At 37.4% G+C, this 20,631-nt stretch overlaps 2 protein-coding genes across 3 annotated transcripts in view; one reads left to right on the top strand and one right to left on the bottom strand.

Annotated features, from left to right (window-relative positions):
* The first annotated feature begins 2,929 nt into the window (after positions 1-2,929).
* Positions 2,930-20,534, top strand: THUMPD1 (THUMP domain 1 NAT10 acetyltransferase adaptor). Of its 2 annotated transcripts, XM_074200008.1 has the most exons (5): positions 2,930-3,269; positions 6,272-6,449; positions 6,966-7,214; positions 8,044-8,342; positions 19,747-20,534. In XM_074200008.1, the coding sequence occupies exons 1-5, from the start codon at positions 3,042-3,044 to the stop codon at positions 19,909-19,911; spliced, it is 1,119 nt and encodes a 372-aa protein (XP_074056109.1). In that variant the 5' UTR covers positions 2,930-3,041; the 3' UTR covers positions 19,912-20,534. The 2 variants fall into 2 exon arrangements, with proteins under 2 accessions (XP_074056109.1, XP_074056110.1); XM_074200009.1 differs by lacking the exon at positions 19,747-20,534 and having other exon boundaries at positions 2,932-3,269; positions 8,044-9,694.
* LOC141497363 (acyl-coenzyme A synthetase ACSM4, mitochondrial-like) overlaps positions 11,042-20,631 on the bottom strand; it is a 25,467-nt gene continuing 15,877 nt past the window's right edge. The window contains exons 8-13 of the mRNA XM_074200007.1: positions 19,611-19,691; positions 18,758-18,859; positions 18,481-18,608; positions 16,625-16,724; positions 14,195-14,314; positions 11,042-11,164 (exon numbers count right to left, since the gene is read on the bottom strand). Of these exons, the coding sequence (XP_074056108.1) occupies positions 11,078-11,164; positions 14,195-14,314; positions 16,625-16,724; positions 18,481-18,608; positions 18,758-18,859; positions 19,611-19,691 (618 nt within the window). The 3' untranslated portion in view covers positions 11,042-11,077. The remainder of the gene's footprint in view (positions 11,165-14,194; positions 14,315-16,624; positions 16,725-18,480; positions 18,609-18,757; positions 18,860-19,610; positions 19,692-20,631) is intronic.

The raw sequence follows: 20,631 nt of genomic DNA, 5'->3' as shown, positions 1-20,631 counted from the left end.
TTTTGATGTATACACCATGTCCTGTGTCAGCCTCTCCCAACACCCAATTGATTCTAAAACTCTTCAGAGAAATCTAGAGAATGTGAACTGATGCTGAGTGAGATGAGCAGAACCAGAAGAACATTGTATACCCTAACAGCAACATGGGAGTGATGGTCAACCTTAATGGACTTGCTATTACCAACAGGGCAACAATCAGGCACAATTTTGGGATATCTGTGATGGAGAATACCATCTATTTCATAAGAAAGAATTCTGGAGTTTGAATAAAGACCAGGCTATTACTTTTAATTTAAAAAAAAATGTTATCTTATGTAATTTTGCTGTATCTCATACTGTATGTTTCTTCCTTAAGGATATGATTTCTCTCTCATCACATTCAACTTAGATCAATGCATACCATGAATCAGGGCAGTGTTGTTGGCTCCCATGCTTTTTTGGCATGATATTTTCAACAATGTTGTCAGATGTCTTCAACAAGAATAAAAATGGCATCAAGGCCAATGATGACAAATTATTTAACCTGCAAAGTCAACAAGCCAAGACTGAAGTGGAGGGAGAATTGATGCATGATTTTTTATTTGCAGTTGATTGAACACTCAAATCAGCCTCTGAGGCTGAGATACAACAAAATATGGATCAATTCTCTTTAGTAATTTTTGCTACACAATTAACTCCAAGAAAATAAAAGTTCTCTACTAGCCAACAATACATCATCCATTTGTGGAAAGAATTGGCCATTATCCAGAACCCATGCAAGCATGCCATTTCACTGACATGCAATACTGATGAACTTCTTCAGAAAACCAAATTTTATCTTGATCTTTCACATGTCCTCATGACTGATAGTATCAAAAGCCTTTCCTCGATTGAAGAATGTTGTATTCTGCTCCTGGTATTTCACCTGAAATTTTTGGGCAGCAAACAGCATATCAATCTTTCTTGAACCCTTTCTAAAACCACACTGGCTCTATCTAAGCTATCAATCTAATCAATATATCATGAGTTCTCTACCTGATTCTTCATATTAATTCTTCACGGATAAACAGTAGTGGGAGTCTTGAATAGCCAGAACATTTATATACATACCACCTAAAAGTCGTTTTCTACCTGCCCCAGCTTCACAATTTGGGACCACTGGACCTGGTAACCTATTTCTCATTCAGAAAGTGCTGTTCATTACTAACAGCCACACAAATGAAAGGGAGTTGGACCAAAAGACTTCTCAGATCTCTTTCAGCCCTAAAGTTATCAAGATCACAGATAAGTTAAAAGTGACTGAGTCAGTAGTGAAATCCAAGGTTTCCATTTCTCAGGAATCTCTCCTCTGGAGCTGCAAGGAATGGGAAGTGGGTTGGTTTGTGCATCATTTCAGTGAGGAAAGAAGGAAGTGGGCAGGTTTGACCACAGTGGGGGACCAATGAGAGGATAGTGAGCTTTTAAAAAGCCATTTTTGGGTTGTGGGAAATCTGGAACACTATTTCATGGTTGCTGGAGCTGTGAACTTATCCAGCCTTTCTGGAGAGTAATTTGAAACTATACCCAAAGGGCAACAAAAATGTGCATACTCTTTGATCCAGCAATACCACTACTGGGTCTATACCCTGAAGAGATGATAAAAAAGGGCAAAAACATCACTTGCACAAAAATATTCATAGCAGCCCTGTTTGTAGTAGCAAAGAATTGGAAATGAAGCAAATGTCCTTAAATTGGGGAATGGCTTAGCCAACTGTGGTGTATTTATGTCATGGAATACTATTGTTCTGTTAGAAACCAGGAGGGACAGGATTTCAGGGAAGACTGGGAGGGATTTGCATGAATTGATGCTGAGCAAGATGAGCAGAACCAGAAAAACACTGTACACCCTAACAGCAACATGGGGGTGATACTTAACCTTGATCGACTCACTCATTCCATCAGTGCAACAATCAGGGACAATTTAAGGCTGTCTGCAATGGAGAGTGCCACCTGTATCCAGAGAAACAATTGAAATTTGAGCAAAGACCAAGGACTAGTACCTTTAATTTAGGGGAAAAAAACCCAGATATCTTATTGTCTGATCTTGCTATCTCTTATACTTTTATGTTTCTTCCTTAAGGATATGATTTCGTCTCTCATCACATTCGATTTGGATCAATGTACACCGTGGAAACAATGTAAAGACTGGCAAATTGCCTTCTGTCGGGGGTGGCGGGGGGGGGGGGGGGGAGTAAGATTAGGGGAAAAATTGTAAAACTCAAAATAAACAAAATCTTTATAATTAAAAAAAGAGACATAACAGAAGCATTTCCAAATTTCCTTTTTTAATCAAATTCCCTCTCTGACCCCTGTTGATGTAATGACTCAGAGGGACACCTGCCTCATTTCTACGAGTCTGAATGCAATTTATCCTTTTCAATGCAGTTTATCTTATTATTATTCCTTCGTCTTTTTTTTTTTTGTTTTTCTTAACTAGTCTCCCAATTATAATTTGCTTCTCTGGTCTTTTCAATAGGATTGTTTGGAAGTATTTTATTTCATTGAAGGTCCTCTGTAAAAATAAAAATAAAAATAAAAATAAAAATAAAAATAAAAATAAAAATAAAAATAAAAATAAAAATAAAAATAAAAATAAAAATAAAAATCCCTTCTTCCTGGTGAGCCAGAGATCACCAAGTCCTGCAAGGAGCCCCGAGTCACGCCTGGTAAAGGATAGAATGAAGGGCAAATCAAAAGGGGACAAGGGAGGGTTTAGGGACATATGATCCAATAAAACAGTCGAACTCTGTGTCGTAAAAGTCTAGCCCCGCCCCATCCTCCTCCTTTGCCAACCAGGGTCTTCCCGCAAACTGGATTCTTCCACCTGCACTCGGAGAGTGTCGAGGCGGGGGAGGGGGAGGGGGAGGGAGGACCGGAAAGGGGCGTTTGCGTGGGGTCGACGTCATAATCCTGCGCCCCGACCTAGGGGGCGAACACGTGGTTTGGAATTGGTCCCGCGTGCTTTTCTTCCTTCCCGTCCCTCACAGTCCTCTTCTCCAACGTCCCCCCCCCCCTTCTTCACGATGGCCGCAACAGCGGAGCAGCCCCCGCAGACGGGCGGCGTGAAACGACGGGGAAAGGCTCAGTACATCCAGGCCAAGAGGGCCCGGCGAGGGGGCGGCGGCCCGAGGCAGCTGGAGCCCGGGCTGCAGGGCATCCTCATCACCTGCAACATGAACGAGCGCAAGTGCGTGGAGGAGGCCTACAGCCTGCTCAACGAGTACGGGGACGACCTGTACGGGCCCGAGAAGGTAAAGGGCTGTGGAAGGCGCCCCCGGAGCCCCGCCTCCTTCCCCGGGGACCCCCGCCCTACGGGGCAGCCGAGGCGGAGCGGGGCCCTGGCCCCGCTCCGCCCCCCCCCCCCCGCGATATTTGAAGCATCTTTTAAAGCAACAAAAATTAGCGTAGAGTGTGGCGGATGCCTATAGACAAAGGTAAAGGTGTTCCAAAAGTCGCGGTGTGCTTCTACACACCAGTGACAAGTATCCAAACAGCCGGAGTGTGCTTGTATTTATGTGGAGACACATGTGAGGCTTTCCAAAGGCCTAGTGAAGGAGCATGGCTGTACACCTGTGGGAGGGGCCAAAAGTTCTCTTTTACATTCATACATGTGTGTGCCTACTGCTGGTGCTAAGGTTTTCACCTCCTAGCGTGTGTGGATGTACTACATGTGAATTTTTGTACATATATGTACGTGTATCAGGGTTGTTTAAGGTGGTTGTTGGGCCTTTGTTCTTGAATAAGACCATCAGGATGGTGATGCTGTGACATGGACGTGAATTGGATTTGAGTGAGGTATTATGTTCTCTGGAGCCATGTGGGACCAGTGACTAGAGATGATTCAGGGCCTGGATGTAGTGGAAGACCTTGGCCTTCTAGCAGGTCTCTCTTTGCCTAAGCAAACACTGATTAGGTCCATCAGACAAGAAAGAAATTAAAAGCATAAAGGGAGGTAAAGAGGAGATATTGTGACATAATGGTTTACTTAGAAAATCATCAGATATTGATTGAGACAGTAAATTGCTTTAGTAAAGTTGTAGGTTATAAAGTATACTCCAAATAAATATTAATTCTGTAAAATAACAAGATATAGTAATAATAATAAAAAAGCAATAACCCTAGTGTATATTGTACATATTTGTGGGGTCTTTTTTTGCAAGGCAGTGGGGTTAAGTGACTTGCCCAGGGTCACATAGCTAGGTAATAATTAAGTGTCTGAGACTGGATTTGAACTCATATTTTCCTGCCTCCAGGGCCAGTGTTCTACTCACTGTACCATTTAGCTGCCCCCATATGGAGTTTTCAGAAAACCTTATATGTATTGTATTCAAAAGTGTGCTTGGCATGTGTATATATATGTATACATGTATTTATACACATATGTATCTGCAGAGTGTTAAAGTCATAGTGTACATGTATATTTATTTAACCAGCTATAGAGTGTTTTCCAAAAGTCTTGTGAGTATATTTCTAAATCTACATATCTATGAGATGTTTCAAAAGTCTTAGTGGATATATATGGGTGTACATACATGTACATGTATGGTAATCCAAAATTCTTAGTGTTTTAATATTTGTGCCTATGTGTATGTAAATAAATGTCAGCATGTACATTCATGTATGTACAGACTGCTAAAAAGGCTCAGCATACATATGTGTCATGCTTCAAAGTTTTAGTAAGTATTTACATACATATTGCAACACATGCACATATAAGTACATCTTGTTCCGAAGTCTTAGCATATGTGTATATGCTAAGGGGGCAGCAAAGTGGGGCAGTGGATAGAGCACTGAGTCTATAGTCAGGAAGATCTGAGTTCAAATGGGGCTTGAGATACTAGGCAAGTCATTTAGCTTATGTTTTCTCAACAATGATGATGATGATGATGATGATGATGATAATAGAATTTGTGTCTTAGTTTTTGTAAGGATCAAATGAGTAAATATCTGTAAAAAATGCTTAGCATAGTATCTGGCACTATTCAATCTCTTCATGATCCCATTTGCAGTTTTCTTGGCAAAGTTACTGGAGATCTTCAGATCATTTTACAGATGAGAAAACTGAGGCAAAGAGGGTAAAGTGACTCCTCCAGAGTCACACAGCTATTAAGTGTCTAAGGTTGTATTTAAATTTAGATCTTCCTAGTCTGAATCTGACACTCTATCCATTATGGTGCCACCTATCTACCTATATATTAAGCTTTAAGCTGTGCTGACTGTTGTGACATTGTGAGTGAAGGAAAAGAGGACCATGTAATAAGGTATCAGTATATATGTACAAACATACATAGATATCTTAGGTATATATTGTAAGTCATATGGTATACACGTATATTTCTTTTTTCTTTTTTTTTTTTAGGTTTTTTGCAAGGCAAATGGGGTTAAGTGGCTTGCCCAAGGCCACACAGCTAGGTAATTATTAAGTGTCTGAGACCGGATTTGAACCCAGGTACTCCTGACTCCAGGACCTGTGCTTTATCCACTACGCCACCTAGCCGCCCCTTACACGTATATTTCTTTTCTCTGTTTTTATATATATGTATACGTACATGTGTATCTATATCCATACATGCATCTATCTCTCTAGAACAAGTCACTTTTCCATTGTTGAGCAGATAAGGTGTTTTTTTCAGGATCATTACCTTTCCTGGATCTGAAGGCCTTAAAGAGAGGAAAGTGACTTAACCAATAAATACTCTTGGAGTAATTTACTTAGCTGATTATCTAGACATGTCTTCACCTACAGGGGTATCCCCAGTAGTACCCAGATCCTGTTTTTAGTTTCTCCATTAGTGAATGCTATAAATAGTTGTTTTTAGGAGGTTAAATTAACTTCTGGAACCCTAGAACACCTACTTTTTACAAAAGAAAATAGGATCCTAAACAGTATGTATATATATATATATATATATATATATATATATATATATATATATATATATATATATATATTTTATAAAAGGGAGTACATATGTCCTGGTAAAATAAAACTCCATGACTGTAAAAATCTTTGAAATTTTGAGGGAAATGACAATGGTTGGGGCAGTGTGTAGGTATGTATTCTACAGTTGAAAGAGTAGGACAGGCAATATGTTAAGTCTCTACATAGGCTAAGTAGAATTCCTCACACCAGCAATAAAAATTTTATTGTGGGCAACTTACTATATACTATCCAGGATTTTCTGTGCATATTTAATTACTCCTTTTACATCTGTGCTGATACCTTTATTTAAGCTTTTCAACTTATTGACAGTTTGTAGACAAAGAAAAGCAACCATCTGGAAGTGAGGAGGAAGAGGAAGATGATGCAGAAGCTGCCTTGAAGAAGGAAGTCAGTGAGATTCAGGCCTCCACAGAATTGAGATTAAGACGATTCCAGTCATTGGAAAGTGGAGCAAATAATGTGGTCTTCATTAGAACGCTTGGCATAGGTATGTAAATCTCAGAATCCTCAGTGTAGCAGATTTACATTAGTTCACTATATTGACTTGCATACAGAATATAAGTGCTTCAATGTTAACACCTAAAATAACTCCATAACTTGAATATGATGACTTGACCAATGATATGAACACATCATTTTTTTTAAAGAAAAGTTTATATCACAAACGAGTGATTTATTTTTTTTTTTTTACTCAATGATACTATGGCAGTGTAATTATGTGATAATACTAGTGGATGATATGTATCTACATAAACATAAAAATATTTACCAGGATAGATATAAAAGTTTTCCTGGCTTTCACAAAAGTTTTCACCAGAATAGCTGTAGTGATATAGAAAAGTAACATTTCTTAGGATAGTATCTAAAATACTCAAACCTTAAGGTCTGTGCTAAATTATGTGGTTGAGTTAAAAAAGGAAAAATCAAGATGGTTTAGGTAAAATTTCTAAAATATATAAAAATTCATTGTTTTTTCATAATTTTTTTTCTTTTCTCTGTGAAGAACCTGAGAAACTTGTACACCATATTCTAAAGGATATGTACACAACCAAGAAGAAGAAAACGCGGGTTATTTTACGCATGTTGCCCATATCTGGCTCATGTAAAGCTTTCTTAGAAGATATGAAAAAATATGCTGAAACCTTCTTGGAACCTTGGTTTAAAGCACCAAATAAAGGGACATTCCAGATTATTTACAAAGCACGAAATAATAGTCACATGAGCAGAGAAGAAGTTATTAAAGAGCTAGCAGGTATGTTTCAGGTTACATGGAGACATAATAACAGCTGTGGTATAATAAGGTGCTTTGGAAAGAGGTCTGAAGTTGAGGAGCTGGGTTTCAGTCCCAGTTCTGCCAGTTTTTTTTTTTTTAACCTTGGGCAAGACATTTAACACACTTTGAGTCTGTTTCTTCAACTTGATGAGATGGACTAGATATTTCATAAGATCTCTTCTAAATCTATAATACTACAATATGAATCTATGACAACTGGTCACATTTTCAAGATCTGAAGCATTCTCCCCCACCCCCTCACCCCCTTCCCTCCCATGAAAGCTTTTACTTACTCAATTAGGTGTTCATTGGATGACAGATTTAGAGCTGGATGAGACCCTAGAATTCATGGAGACAAGCTCCTTTATTTTACAGGTGGTTTTGGGAAACAAAACTCCAGACTCAGGAACCTGAGGTTCAGTGACTGACTTATCCAGGGTCAGTCACATGGCTGGTATCATTCCAAGGTGGGATTCAAACCCAGGTCTTTCATTGCAAGTCCAACACTTGTGCCCACCATACCAGACTGATTCTTTAATAAATCTATTTAGACATATTTAAAATATATTGTAATAATCCTGGAAATTCTGATTTAAAAAAAATTGTGTACACTATATCAGGTTTACTTTTTCTAGGTTACTTAGATGAACTTTTTCAAAGTTAAAAGAGAGTTTAATTTGAATTTTTATTCCAACAAACCAGAAATACAAAAGGGGGTAGATGGAACAGCTTAAGCCTGTTATGTTCACAAAGATAATGATTATCCTTCTCAGCCTAAGTACTTTGTTCATCTCTTTTTTTCTTACAGGCATAGTGGGTTGCCTCAATCCTGAAAATAAGGTGGATCTTAGTAATCCCCAGTACACCATCATGGTTGAGATCATTAAGGCTGTCTGCTGCCTGAGTGTTGTCAAAGATTACATGTTGTTCCGAAAATACAACCTTCAAGAAGTGGTCAAGAGTAACAGAGAGGGGTCTCAACCAAACCCTAGCCAGGATGCATCTGTAAGAAATGGAAACAATGCAAAACTGGAATTTGGAAACACAGACAAGGAGAATCTCAAGTCAAATGAAAGTGACTCCGCAAAAGAAAAAAATAATCCCCAGGTGATGATAGAGGGTAAAAAAGAGGAGGGGCTGCTTTCTGAGTCCCAGGTGGAAAGTGAGAAAGGAGCCAAATCTGAAAATGGAAACCAAATTATAGAAGGTTCTAAATCAAATGAAAGTGACCCCATCTTGGAAAAAAATTAGTCAGTTGACACAGGAAGCAGTAACTCAAGAGGCATATTCCAAAGATGGGCACAAAGTAGCTATCCCAAGTTGAGAATGTTATTGCATAATGAAACTTGCTCTGGAGGCAAGTTTAAAGTTTTTCAAAGTTATGGAAGTATTAGAAATACAATGCCATATTTCACTGGCAGCTCCACTGGTGGACAGAATAGTGTGGTCATCTTCCCCACAGGGAGTGATTAATTGGTTAAATTACTTATTTACTTCCAAAGTCATTTTTCTTCATCTTCTAGACTGGAAATAGCTTGGGGAGAGCATCCTAAAATCCCTAAAAGATCACAGGATTTTAGTTTTTATATCACTGTTTAAAGACAGGACGTTTAAACAAGTTAGAACTTTTCATGTATGAACAAATTTTAACTTAGAAGTTGTTAGTTTCTTAGACTATCTGCTTTTTCAGGATTTTGGTGAAATAATTTGAAGGAAAAATTTATGCACATTATTAGCAGTATCACTTGGGGAAATAGGGGGAAAATGCTTTTTATATAAAGTTCCAGCTGATGCCCAGCTTCAAGGAAGAAGGTACTTTAATGATGTAGAAAGCATGGGTTTCAGGATCCCTTAGGACTTAAAGACAGATGAGCATAGAAAGTTAGCCACATCCAGCTAGAATGTCCTTTATCTATTATATGTTGCAATGAAGTTGGGTCCTCTTTATATGCTAATTTTTGAGAGCTTCTCTAGAAAGACTCCCCCCCCCCCCCAATTTTCAAGAGTCTTAGATCTTCTTTCATATTTATTTTTGGTTTTGGTACTATCTGAATGTGACATATTTTTCATAAGCAACTCTTCCCCAATTAGTCATTGGTACTGTATCAAACTTTGTGCTAAACTGAGTTAGTTCATTTAAAGGTTTGTTTTCAATTGTATAAACTATTTTCTCACACTGACATTTCACTTTTAAATGTCAAAATTTTATGTTGCAAATTGATTGGTTCTTTAACCTCTGATAAGCTCTGATTATCTTACCATGTAGAAAGAAGGTAAACTCTGTGTGTCTTAAGGTAATGTTTTGTTAATGTTAACTATCATTTTTAAATGTCTTCAAGGCACAATTCTTTTCCTTATCATTTTGTTTAAATTCTTGACTGTAATCCATAAGATACTGTTTGCTTTTCATTGATACTTTTTCAGAAGTGTAAAAGTAAATTTCCCCTATAAAAACCAAAGTTTCATCTGCTTTTTGGGGGGGGTGGCTCCTTATGGGAAGGGGATAGATTTAGAACATGAGAGAGGGGCATAGGTGCAGTGTATAGAGCATTGGGCCTGGAGTTGGAAAGATCTGAGTTAAAATCCAGCAAACTCCATATCTTTGCCAAGAAAACCCCATGGACAAAATACACCTGGTTGTGAAGATCACGTTCAGACACAACTGAACAACTCAATGATAATAACAAAGAGCATGGGCTCTTAGAATAAATATAACTGTCAACAAAACTGGGACCTTCCTCATTTGAATGTGATGGTCATCTTTGATTCTTAAAGGCTATACTCATAGATCATAAATGTTGTTAGGTCTTACCAGGGTGAATAGACCCAGCAGTGATCTAGGATTGGCAGACTAGCCTACCCCATGTGTGGACATGTTACTGGAAGAATAATTTGTTTTTTTTAGCTATAACAACCTCCAAGGATGATGTAGTTAATCATCTGTACCATGTAATGGAATGTCTTTCCCTACTCCAAGGAAATCAAAAATTCTTGAAATAGATATGAAATTGTATGGAAACTTAATCACTCTATAAAAATTAAGTGTAGTGTTCCTTTTATAAAGCCATGAATCTTCAACAAAGTTAATCATCCCTAATCTATTTTGTAAATAGGGATATTTTAATAGTGAATTTTCTTTAAATCAAAATATCTTTTCTTGAAGTTCTTTTACAAACCATAAAATAAACTAACAGAACAATGTAACAAAGCTAAAATAATTTTGATGAAAATCGTACTTAAAAGGGAGCTGAATTCAGATTAGGTAGAGTGACAAGTATTGCTTATGGCGAATAGATAATAAAACAGACCTCTCTCCTGAGGAGTATGGGTAGGGGAACTGTGGTCATATGGTTGCTGTATCTGTTGGTTTTGATTAATTGGTGTAAAATAAAAGCTATCAAGGGTTCATATTTTTTAAAGCTTGCTAAAATCTATTCTTTGAAACTAATGATCTTTTAAAACGTATTATTTTGCCAATTTAAAAAAATAAGCCTAACCAAATAAAATATAAAAAGAATGGAAGGACATGGTTTTTCTCCCTGAAACATTTATTTTTAGCTAATAAGGCACAAGATCGTTGAAGTACAGTTTCATGTTTTCATCTCTAAAGACAAAAAGATCATTTCCCAAATATTTTTGGACTGTCTTAGAGCTTTAAAAAAGATAGGAAAAACAAGAATTTAATATTTGAGTTTTTCAACCGGAAACCCCCCCCCAACATTGTATAGTACTGTGATTTGATAGTAGCCAGTGACTAGATTATGATTAAGATTAGCAAAGGTAAAAACTGATAAAAGAATGCCATGTGAGTACATAAGGAGCATTTCTGTATTTTGGTCAGGTTAAGCTCGTCCCCACTCTTGGTCCCTTAGTACATTTCGTTTTATTTTCCCAGTGATGGTCTTTGGTAGCTCTTGAACAAATTCAACCTAGTAGAGAGAAGCATACCACAAAACCATTAATAGAATCTTTTCCTTGACCCTGTGTGATATGTAATATCTATTACTCTAAAATATACCAGTTTCTATTTTAGATTCATAGAATTTAAGACTTGAGAGTCTATCAACACTAGGTGTTCTTAACCTTGGTTCTATAAACTTTTTATGTTTTGATAACTTTTAATATAATGTTTCCATAATAATCCATTGTATTTTATGCACTTAAAATATCCTGAGAAGAAGCCCATAGTAGGCTTCAGCTGTCATCCCCAATTTTCACAGAAAAGGGTGAGAAGCTTTGATCTAGTCCAGCCCTGTCATTTTCAGTTGTGCAACTAGCCTAATAGAAGGAAGTGATTTCTTAATTCACGTAGAATGAAGCAAAATTTATGGACAGTAGGATAAATTTAAGTATTGGTGAGTGGTGGGATGGGCAATCCACGTAGAAAGAAGGCACAGTTAAGTTCCCCTGCATTTCTTAGAGACTAGGAGTTCTGTTGTGCTAATGAATTTAGACTAAAGCTTTTTCCTAGACTTGGAGGATTGTCTTTATAAGCAATATCTATCGGACACCAGAGTAGTGACTGATCAAGTGTAATTGGAAAAAAAAATGCCAAGCTGGTGGATGAATTGAATTGACCAATTGTTTCCTATCAACGAAAATCTTATGTACTAGGAGAGATAGTAAATGAATATTAATCATAGAATATTGAATCCTGGAAGGGTCTGTGAGGTTCCAGGTAATTAACTTTTGTTTTTTAGGTTTTTTCAAGGCAAATGGGGTTAAGTGACTTGCCCAAGGCCACACAGCTAGGTAATTATTAAGTGTCTGAGACCAGATTTGAACTCGGGTACTCCTGACTCCAGGGCCATTGCTCTATCCACTGCATCACCTAGCCGCCCCAATAACATTTTTTTAAATTGAAGGTAATAGTCCTTGGTCTTTGTTCAAACTCCATAATTATTTCTCTGGATACAGATGGTATTCTCCATCGCAGATACCCCCAAATTGTGCCTGATTGTTGCACTGATGGAGGAAAGCTTCTATGTCATAAGCATCTCCACAAAAAGATTCCAGTCTTTGTATTATAATACTGTATATTATTGCTTGTAACCCTTAAAATTTGGGAAATTTTCTTGACACATTTGTTATAGTGAGAGTTTAGGAACTAAGAGATTCTATGGCAATATGTCCTCAAAAGCAAATTACCTTTATCTTCTGTGCTTCAGTTTTGGTCATTTGTAAAAATGGCAGTCTGCATTTGAAAAAATTCTCATTGCAAAATGAGGTACTATTTCATACTTGAGAACTATACCAAACCTATATTTTACTAATCAGCAAATCCTTAGAGGGAAGGTAATTTCTGCAAGACAGTTTTCAAAAGGAACATTGTATACATGAAGCAATTAGGAACCTCTTATTAGAAAGTTTTATACAATATGAGGCTTGATAAGTTGAATAAGGAGCAATAATAAGAATAGTTAACATAAATCTCATTTTATACTCACAGCCACCCTGAGAGGTAGTTACTATTATTTATTTATTTCTCTTTTACAGATAAACTCAGGCAAATATTTAAGTGACTTATTGAGTGTCATACAGCTGGTAAGGATCTGAGGATGGATTTCAACTCAGATCTTCTAGTGTCTAGTCTAATACTCCAGCTTCTGCATTACTTTCCTGACTCTTCAGATATATTTCTTAAAAGGTGTCTCTCCTAATGATAAAAGTTAAACTGGGACATACATGACCTTCCAGGGACCTTGTCAACTAAGACCTTTTTAGAATTGCATTATCACTGGACCTTTTTAAAGAGTATCAGCCAGGGACAACTAGGTGGATATGTGACCTTGGGCAAGTCACTTAGTCCCATTACCTTGCTAAAACTAAAACAAAAAAAATAGAATATCAGTTAGCTATGATTTTGAAATGTCTAGGACATCACCTTATTAAATAAATGACAACAACATTGTAAATGAATAGAACAAAACCTGAATGTTATTCAATTTTATTGACCTATCTTAGCCCTGGAGAAGACCTAAGAAAATATACCTTCTTTGTAGAGTTAGGAGACTACGAATGTTTAATATAGCATGTGCTGTCAGATTTGGTAGATATTTGTTAGTTTTACTAAATTGCTTCTTTTCCTTCACTTTGTTACCAATAATGACTCTCTCTCTCTCTCTCTCTCTCTCTCTCTCTCTCTCTTTCTCTTTCTCAGTGAGAAAAGCATTTATATAATGTCTACCATAGGCCAGGCCAGGTGGTTTATAAATATTATCTAATTTGATCCTTGCAATAGTGGCTGTTATTATCCTCCTTTTATAGTTAGGAAAAAAAGTAGTCAAGTAACTTGCCTAGGTCCAGGGTCATAGCACTAGTAAGTGTCTGAGGCTGGATCTGAGCTGAGGTCTTCCAGGTTCTAAGCCCTGCACTTTATCCAGTGTATCACCTAGCTGTTTCTTAAATAGAGAATGGTTAGGAGCGATATATTTGGAAATAAATTGTTTTTGTTTTTTGTTTTTGCAAGGCAATGGGATTAAGTGGCTTGCCCAAGGTCACACAGTTAGGTAATTATTAAGTGCCTGAGGTCACATTTGAACTCAGGTCCTCCTGACTCTAGGCCCAGTGCTCTGTCCACTGTGCCATCTAGCTGCCCCCTGAAATAATTTTTTTAAAAAAAGATCAATAAGATTGGACTACTTTAATTAGATGAGGGTGCTCTTTCAAATTTTCCTTTTAAAAAATTATGAAAGTGGGGGCAGCTAGGTGGTGCAGTGGAGAAAGCACTGGCCCTGGAGTCAGGAGTACCTGGGTTCAAATCCAGTCTCAGACACTTAATAATTACCTAGCTGTGTGGCCTTGGGCAAGCCACTTAACCCCATCTGCCTTGCAACCCCCCCCTCCAAAAAAAATTATGAAAGTGACAAACATCAATGAAAATTAACTTTCAGTTACAAAAACTATCCTTTTTTTCAAAATCCAAATTTAACACAGTCCTTTTATTTTTAGGTACTTGCCTTTCTGGGATATTTGTAGGGTGCAGTTACTTTTTTCACGTGATTCTGAAGCTCTTGAGTCAATGTTTCTGTATTAGCAGATTTAAAGGGGGCAGCTAGGACGATAAAAGCTTTCACCACCTGTAGGAATTCAAATCCACATTTCCCTGTTACAGTGGTTTTCAAACTACAACAAAGAATAACCCCAATTTGGAAAGAGGACTCTTCATTTAGAAGAATTTTAGAGTAGAGTTCCCAGCCAAGCATCTTTGACTGCTTCAGCTTACCTGCCACAAATTGTTTTGTGATTGAAGCTTTCAAAGAATCTCCTGTCTAAAGTCAGACTCCATCAGGGAAGCAAACCCCAAGGTTAGATTCTTAGGCCACACTGGCCTCCTTAGGCCTTGGGTTCCTTACTAGTTATATAGTTCTTTAAGCTTTACCAAGCATTTCTTTAATAAACAGTCCTGTGGAGGAAGGTGGTGTGGGATACACTCCCTCCTCATCTTTGCCTTGAGGCAATCTTTCCCTTCAAGAAGCAACTTGAGCATGAAGTCTTTCCTGATCACTCTCCTCCCCCCACAACCCCTCTTCCTCCAGCCCCATCCTCACCTGCTAGTGCCTTCCCTTCCAAACTACCTTGAATTGAGCTACTTTGTATATATTATTTTTATTCTGAAGTCAAGGCAACTAGATGGCACAGTGGATAGATAGAGTGCTGGGCCTTAAATCAGGAAAACCTGACTTCCTAGCTGTATGACCCTGGGCAAATCACTTAACCTTGTCTGCTTCAATTTCCTCATGTATAAATTGAACTGCAAAGGGAAATGGCAATCCACTCCAGTATCTTTGCCAAGAAAACCCCAAATGGGGTCACAAGAGTTGGGCATGACTGAAATAAGAACAAAACAAAATAGATGTGAACTTCAAAAAGTAAAATTACTTTTTCATTCACACAGTTAAGATTCAGTCCAAGATCTCTTGACTCCAAGGTCACTCACTATTCTATCTGCCAATTAAGGATTGAATTGAATCAACAATTAATGCCTTAAAAGATGTATATCCCTATAGGAAGGTTAAGGACTCTCATTTTTTCGTAAATATTAATTTCACAGACAAACTAAGAATGCTTGATGTAGAGAGAAGTGGAGGATCCAGGAATTTTAGTTAAGATGGGGGTAAGGCTGGCATTTTGGGAAATTGCAAAAATCAGAGTAGGCATGCTGTAATAGGGGAACTTAGATCAATGATCAATATGTGGGTCCTTGGTAGCTAAAGGAACGCACTAGCAGCTTTATCCAAAGACTATTATGTTCATCTTACTTCTAAGGTGCTTTTGTACTAAGCCAGGAGAAATTTTTGTAATCTGCTCTTTATCTTTTTTATACCTAGTGATTGACTCCCAGTTGGAAGAACTAAGGCTAGAAGTATCAATAGTATTTTAGTTGCATTATATATTAGATAAGCTTTTGGGGGATTGCTTGAGAACCTTAGCACCTTTTATTATGTTTATGTTTGTGTGAATATATGTATGTCTTCATATATAATATGCACACTGAAGTAATATACATATGAAATATTATATACTTGAGAACAAACATAAAAGATCAAATGATAAGCATAGTCAATGTGTAAAATAAACCAAAAATAATTCCTAGTGAATGTTAAACTATTTACATTGCATCCAATTCTGTTCCATGTTTAATGTGCTATGAATGTATATGTATATAAGAATGTATGCATATACATTAATGTTTTATATATATGTGTGTGTATACACACACACACACACACACACACACACATTTGTTCAGTCATATCCAATTTTTGTGAATTCATTTAGGGTTTTCTTGGCAGAGATATCGAGGTGGTTTGCCATTTCCCTCCAGTTAATATTACAGATGAAGAAACTGAGGCAAACAGGGTTAAGTGACTTACCTAGGGTCATACAGATAGGAAGTTTCTGGGGTCACATCTGAACTTCCTGATTCAAGGCCCAGAACTCTGTCCACTACCCCATATAATAGAAATGTATATGTTAATGTATTCTGTTTATGCACAATAGTATGCATTCTTATCTGGAGATAGCTTTATAATATTTAAAATGTTGTATAGGTTATGAGCTATGAAAAGTATTTCCCAAAATCACACCACTAATATTGATCTATTGACAACTTTATCCATATCTTCATCTATATATTTGTCTAGTATTTTTACTTTGCAATAATCAGTAAATCACAATTTACAATATTCTTTTTATTCTGACTTCTATACCACCAATTATCAATGAACTTTGGAATGTGAACTATTTATAAATTAGTATCTAATATTCATTCACATGTTTTGCTTCTTGAAAGAAGAGACTGCTCTGTCAATTCCCTCTTTTAAAAGATAATTATGTTGAGGCATTTTTCATCAAGTTGTTATTCTAATTATAACCATTTTACCTACCTCTCCTCTGATAGGATCTGGACTGCTGACAACAGCAGATTCTACAACAGCTGGGTGTTCGATTAAGGCACTTTCAACTTCAAATGGTCCAATTCGGTACCTGGAAAAAAAAATCAAAGAGCCCTTTAGAAATAGCATCATTTAATCCCATTCCTCCATTTTACACATGGGGAAACTGAGGCCTAGAGAGCTTAAGTAACTCACCCAAAGCTATGCAGACAGTATATAGCAGAGTCAGGAATTGATCCCAATACCTCTAACTCGAAATCCCAATCCAAAGAGCCATTTTAATATCATATTAACTTTTAGGAACTTCATTTTTATTTTGTAAAATGTTAGTTTCTATTTTTTTCCTTCTACCTATTTTGATTACTCCTTCTTAGTTTCTGGTGCTAGATCAACATCTATGTTTTATTCTTTAAAGTGTGTCTCTTCCAAGCTTCTGCCCTGGACCCTCCACTTCTCTCTATATCAAGTCTATTTAGCATAAGATCTGTGAGCTTAAAAAAATGATAATTGTATTGCAATATATTTGATTTCCTTTGTAATATTGTTGTTCTTGAGTTGTTTCAGTTGTGTTCGACTTTCTAGGTTTTTCCTTGGCAGAGATTTTGGAGTGGTTTACCATTTCCTTCTCTAGCTCATTTTGCAGTTGAGAAAACTGAATCAGACAAGATTACGTGACATGCCCAAGGTTCGTTCAGCTAGTAAAAGAGACCAGATTTGAACTCAGGAAAATGAGCCTTCTCATTATTCTGAGAAGGCATTATAGGCTTCATCAGACTTCCAGACATCGTCCATACCAAAAAAAAAAAAGTCTAAGAACCCTGCCATCCTTCTCTTGGCAATCTCATCAACTTCCATGGATTCCATGATGGCATATGATGTCCAAATCTATGTCCAAATGCCCTCATGGAATCTGTGGAAGTTGATGAGTCACTGTTTTGTTAATTGTACCATGGCTATATCTCTCCTGTCGTCCCCCCCCCCCCCTTTCTTGTGACTCACACCTATACCGTCCTAGATTAACATTTCTCACCTGGACTATTTCAAAATTAGCCTCTCACCTCTAATACCTTCTCCATTCAGTTGCCAAAATAATCTTCCTAAGCATAAGTCTGATCATATCACTTTCTCCCTTGCTTAATATTCTGGAGTGGCTTTCTGTTGCCTTGAATATAAAATATAAACTGTTCCCCTCAGCATTTAAAATCCTTCACAATCTGACACCAGTCTACTTTTTCATATTTATTTGACATTATTCCCCTTTATACACTCTTTGTTCTAGCCAAACTGGTCTACTTAGCTATTCTCCAAAGTTGGTATTCCATCTTATGCTATTGTGTCTTTGTACAACCCCCCCAACTCCCTCCCCCCATGCCTATTTCTTTTCCTTTCCCTTTTTAGTATCACTAGCATTCTTTAAAGCTCAGTTCACATGCCACCCTGTGAGCCTCCCAATGTTTGTGCTTTCTCCTCAAAATAAGCTTGTATTTATATATTTAGTAGAATGAAAACTCCTGGAGACAGGGTCTGTTTTTCTATTTGTATCTCCTCCTTTGTCCTGCTGCTTATATATGCTAACTTTGTATAACTCTGGACAAGTTGCCCAAGCACTCAGAAATTCTCTAAGGTTATAGTTTCAGAGAAAGTACAGACCTACATTGGTAGAGGAATTTTCCTCTTCCTCTTCCTCTTCCTCTTCCAAAAATTCCCTACAGTAATGAAATCCAGTCCTTATCCCTGTCTTTAGAGATTTCCTTTTTTTTTCTATAATACTTATACTTATTATTAGCAGCTTAATAGATTATCTTCTGAATCAAAGTTATTGAGTTCTGTATAGGAAAAGTGCTAACCCAGATGATATGATGACATCATCAGCTCTCCCAACAAACCAAAAATAGCCATCACTATCCATTATCCCTCGATCTCCAGTGACATAAAAATTCCCCCTCATGGTGGCAGCTGTTTTCGTTGGGTTGTCCTAGGAAGAGAGGAGAAGGAAGCAATTCTAAGATGATTTTGATATTAGGGATACTGGTGATACTAGGGATAAATAGGGATAAGTTCCAAATTTCAAAGCACTTTAAATGTCTTTTCAAAAGCAGCATATCAGATTCCAAATTTTCTTACCACATATTCTGAGAAGAAACAGAATGGTCTTGTAGACTTCAATCTAAGGGCAATTTCCCCTTCTTTACCAGGTGGCATAATATTACAGTTTTCATCTATGATCTGAAAATGAGAAAAACACTTTTTGTCTGACCATTAAGATTGTATTCTCATTGGAATGAAGATAAAGATTCTCCTTGAGGCAAACCCATCATTATAATACCTGTTTTTCCTCAGAGATATTACATCATTTAAAATCATGAAACATCCCAATCTCTGAAGAATAAAACATGTGTATGACCCAACAGCAAGAGAGAGAGAGAGATAAATGGGGGGGGGGGGGAAGGGAGGGAGGGGGGAGAGAGAGAAAAGCACTTGCTAAGCATTATTTGACCTCAGAAAATATTTCTATTCAGACTGTCATATAGGATGCTGTTTAAGGGATATTATTCAGGAAATAGAGGATAGGAAAAGTATGTAGGCTTTTCATGTAAAAGCATAGGATCTGCAGGCTGTGTTACCCAAGCATTTTTCTTTTCTTTTTTTTTAAAAGGTTTTTGTAAGGCAATGGGATTAAGTGGCTTGCCCAAGGCCACACAGCTAGGGAATTATTAAGTGTTTGAGGCCGGATTTGAACTCAGGTACTCCTGACTCCAGGGCTGGTGCTCTTCCACTGTACCACCTAGCCACTCTGCCCAAGCATTTTCAACTTCCCATTGGGGAAAATTTCTGGGGGAATTGAACAAGAATCATACAGGATGAAGAGGCACAAATGGGTTACATTTCTAGAAGAGATACTAAATTCTCTGAAGTATGGTAATTATGAAGTGTTAAAAATGGAAGGAACCTAACCAGTTATATGTCCTTGACCTACCTGGACATCATAAGGTGGTACTCCCTTTCCCATTGATCCAGGCTTAATTTCGTTTCCTTTTTGATTGGCACAGATTATTCCCTGTCAAGAGGACATCTTTTTCAGTGGCATGCTAAGATATTTTTTCTTTTTTTAGTCCTCTCCAGGGGAAGAGATTCAAGGGGAAGCTAGAAGATTGGCCTCAAAGCCAAGAAGACCTGGATTAAAGATATATTACCTGTGTGACCCTGGAAAAATCACTTATCCCAGGGAACTCTCTAAGATTGTAAATTGCAGAACAGCTGTTGCTTTGCCTTGGTAGAGCTCCCCCACTCCTTTTTGCATCCTTACATAGTGAAACAAATTTCAGATATTGTGTCCACAGACTTTCTCAGCAATCTCCTAACTCATTTTATGAGATCCCTCCTAATGATCAAGCTTGCAGCTTAGGACAGTTAAATAAATTAAACTTCATTGTTGTTGAGTCATTTCAGTCAAGGTTAACTCTTTGAGATCTCATTTCTTGGCAAATATATTGGAGTGGTTTGCTGTTTCCTTTTCCAGCTCATTTTACAGATGAGGAAACTGAGGCAAACAGGTTTATGTGAATTGCCCAGGGTTACACAGCTAATAAGAATGACTTGAGTTCAGGAAGATGCATTTTCCTGTCTTCTTCAGGCCTGGCACTCTATCCTCTGCAACCACCTGGCTGACCAAATCATACTTAAGTGTCAAAAAACAAATGGAGCCTTGTAGACTTCCCTCCAATCAGGGCAATATTAGATTAGAAAAGGGCGACTACAGGAATGATTTTATACACACACACACATAAACACGCACATATATAGCCACAGAAACAAGGCCAGATTTTTTTTTTTTTTTTTGCATGGAAGCTAAAGCCATCTGTTTCATAACTAGAGGAAAAAAGGCCTGGAGAGGAGGGGTAGGCACTGAATTTGTGTTTTGACTGGTATAGACAGGGCTGAACTGGAGCCAGCTTAAAGGGCTCGTTATAATTGATTGTTAAATTTTCAGGGTGATC

This window comes from Macrotis lagotis, chromosome X (assembly GCF_037893015.1).
Source record: "Macrotis lagotis isolate mMagLag1 chromosome X, bilby.v1.9.chrom.fasta, whole genome shotgun sequence".
Lineage (NCBI taxonomy): Eukaryota > Metazoa > Chordata > Mammalia > Peramelemorphia > Peramelidae > Macrotis > Macrotis lagotis.
The sequence above is the reverse complement of the archived record's forward strand: the minus strand, read 5'-3'. Positions and strand labels throughout refer to the sequence as shown.

Bases quoted from the DNA above. Each gene is read 5' to 3' on its own strand.
- THUMPD1 (XM_074200008.1), top strand. From the start codon at position 3,042: ATGGCCGCAACAGCGGAGCAGCCCCCGCAGACGGGCGGCGTGAAACGA. The intron at 3,270-6,271 runs GTAAAGGGCTGT...ACTTATTGACAG, and splicing joins ACCTGTACGGGCCCGAGAAG to TTTGTAGACAAAGAAAAGCA. The intron at 8,343-19,746 runs GTGATGATAGAG...TTCTTTTTTTAG, and splicing joins AAGAAAAAAATAATCCCCAG to TCCTCTCCAGGGGAAGAGAT.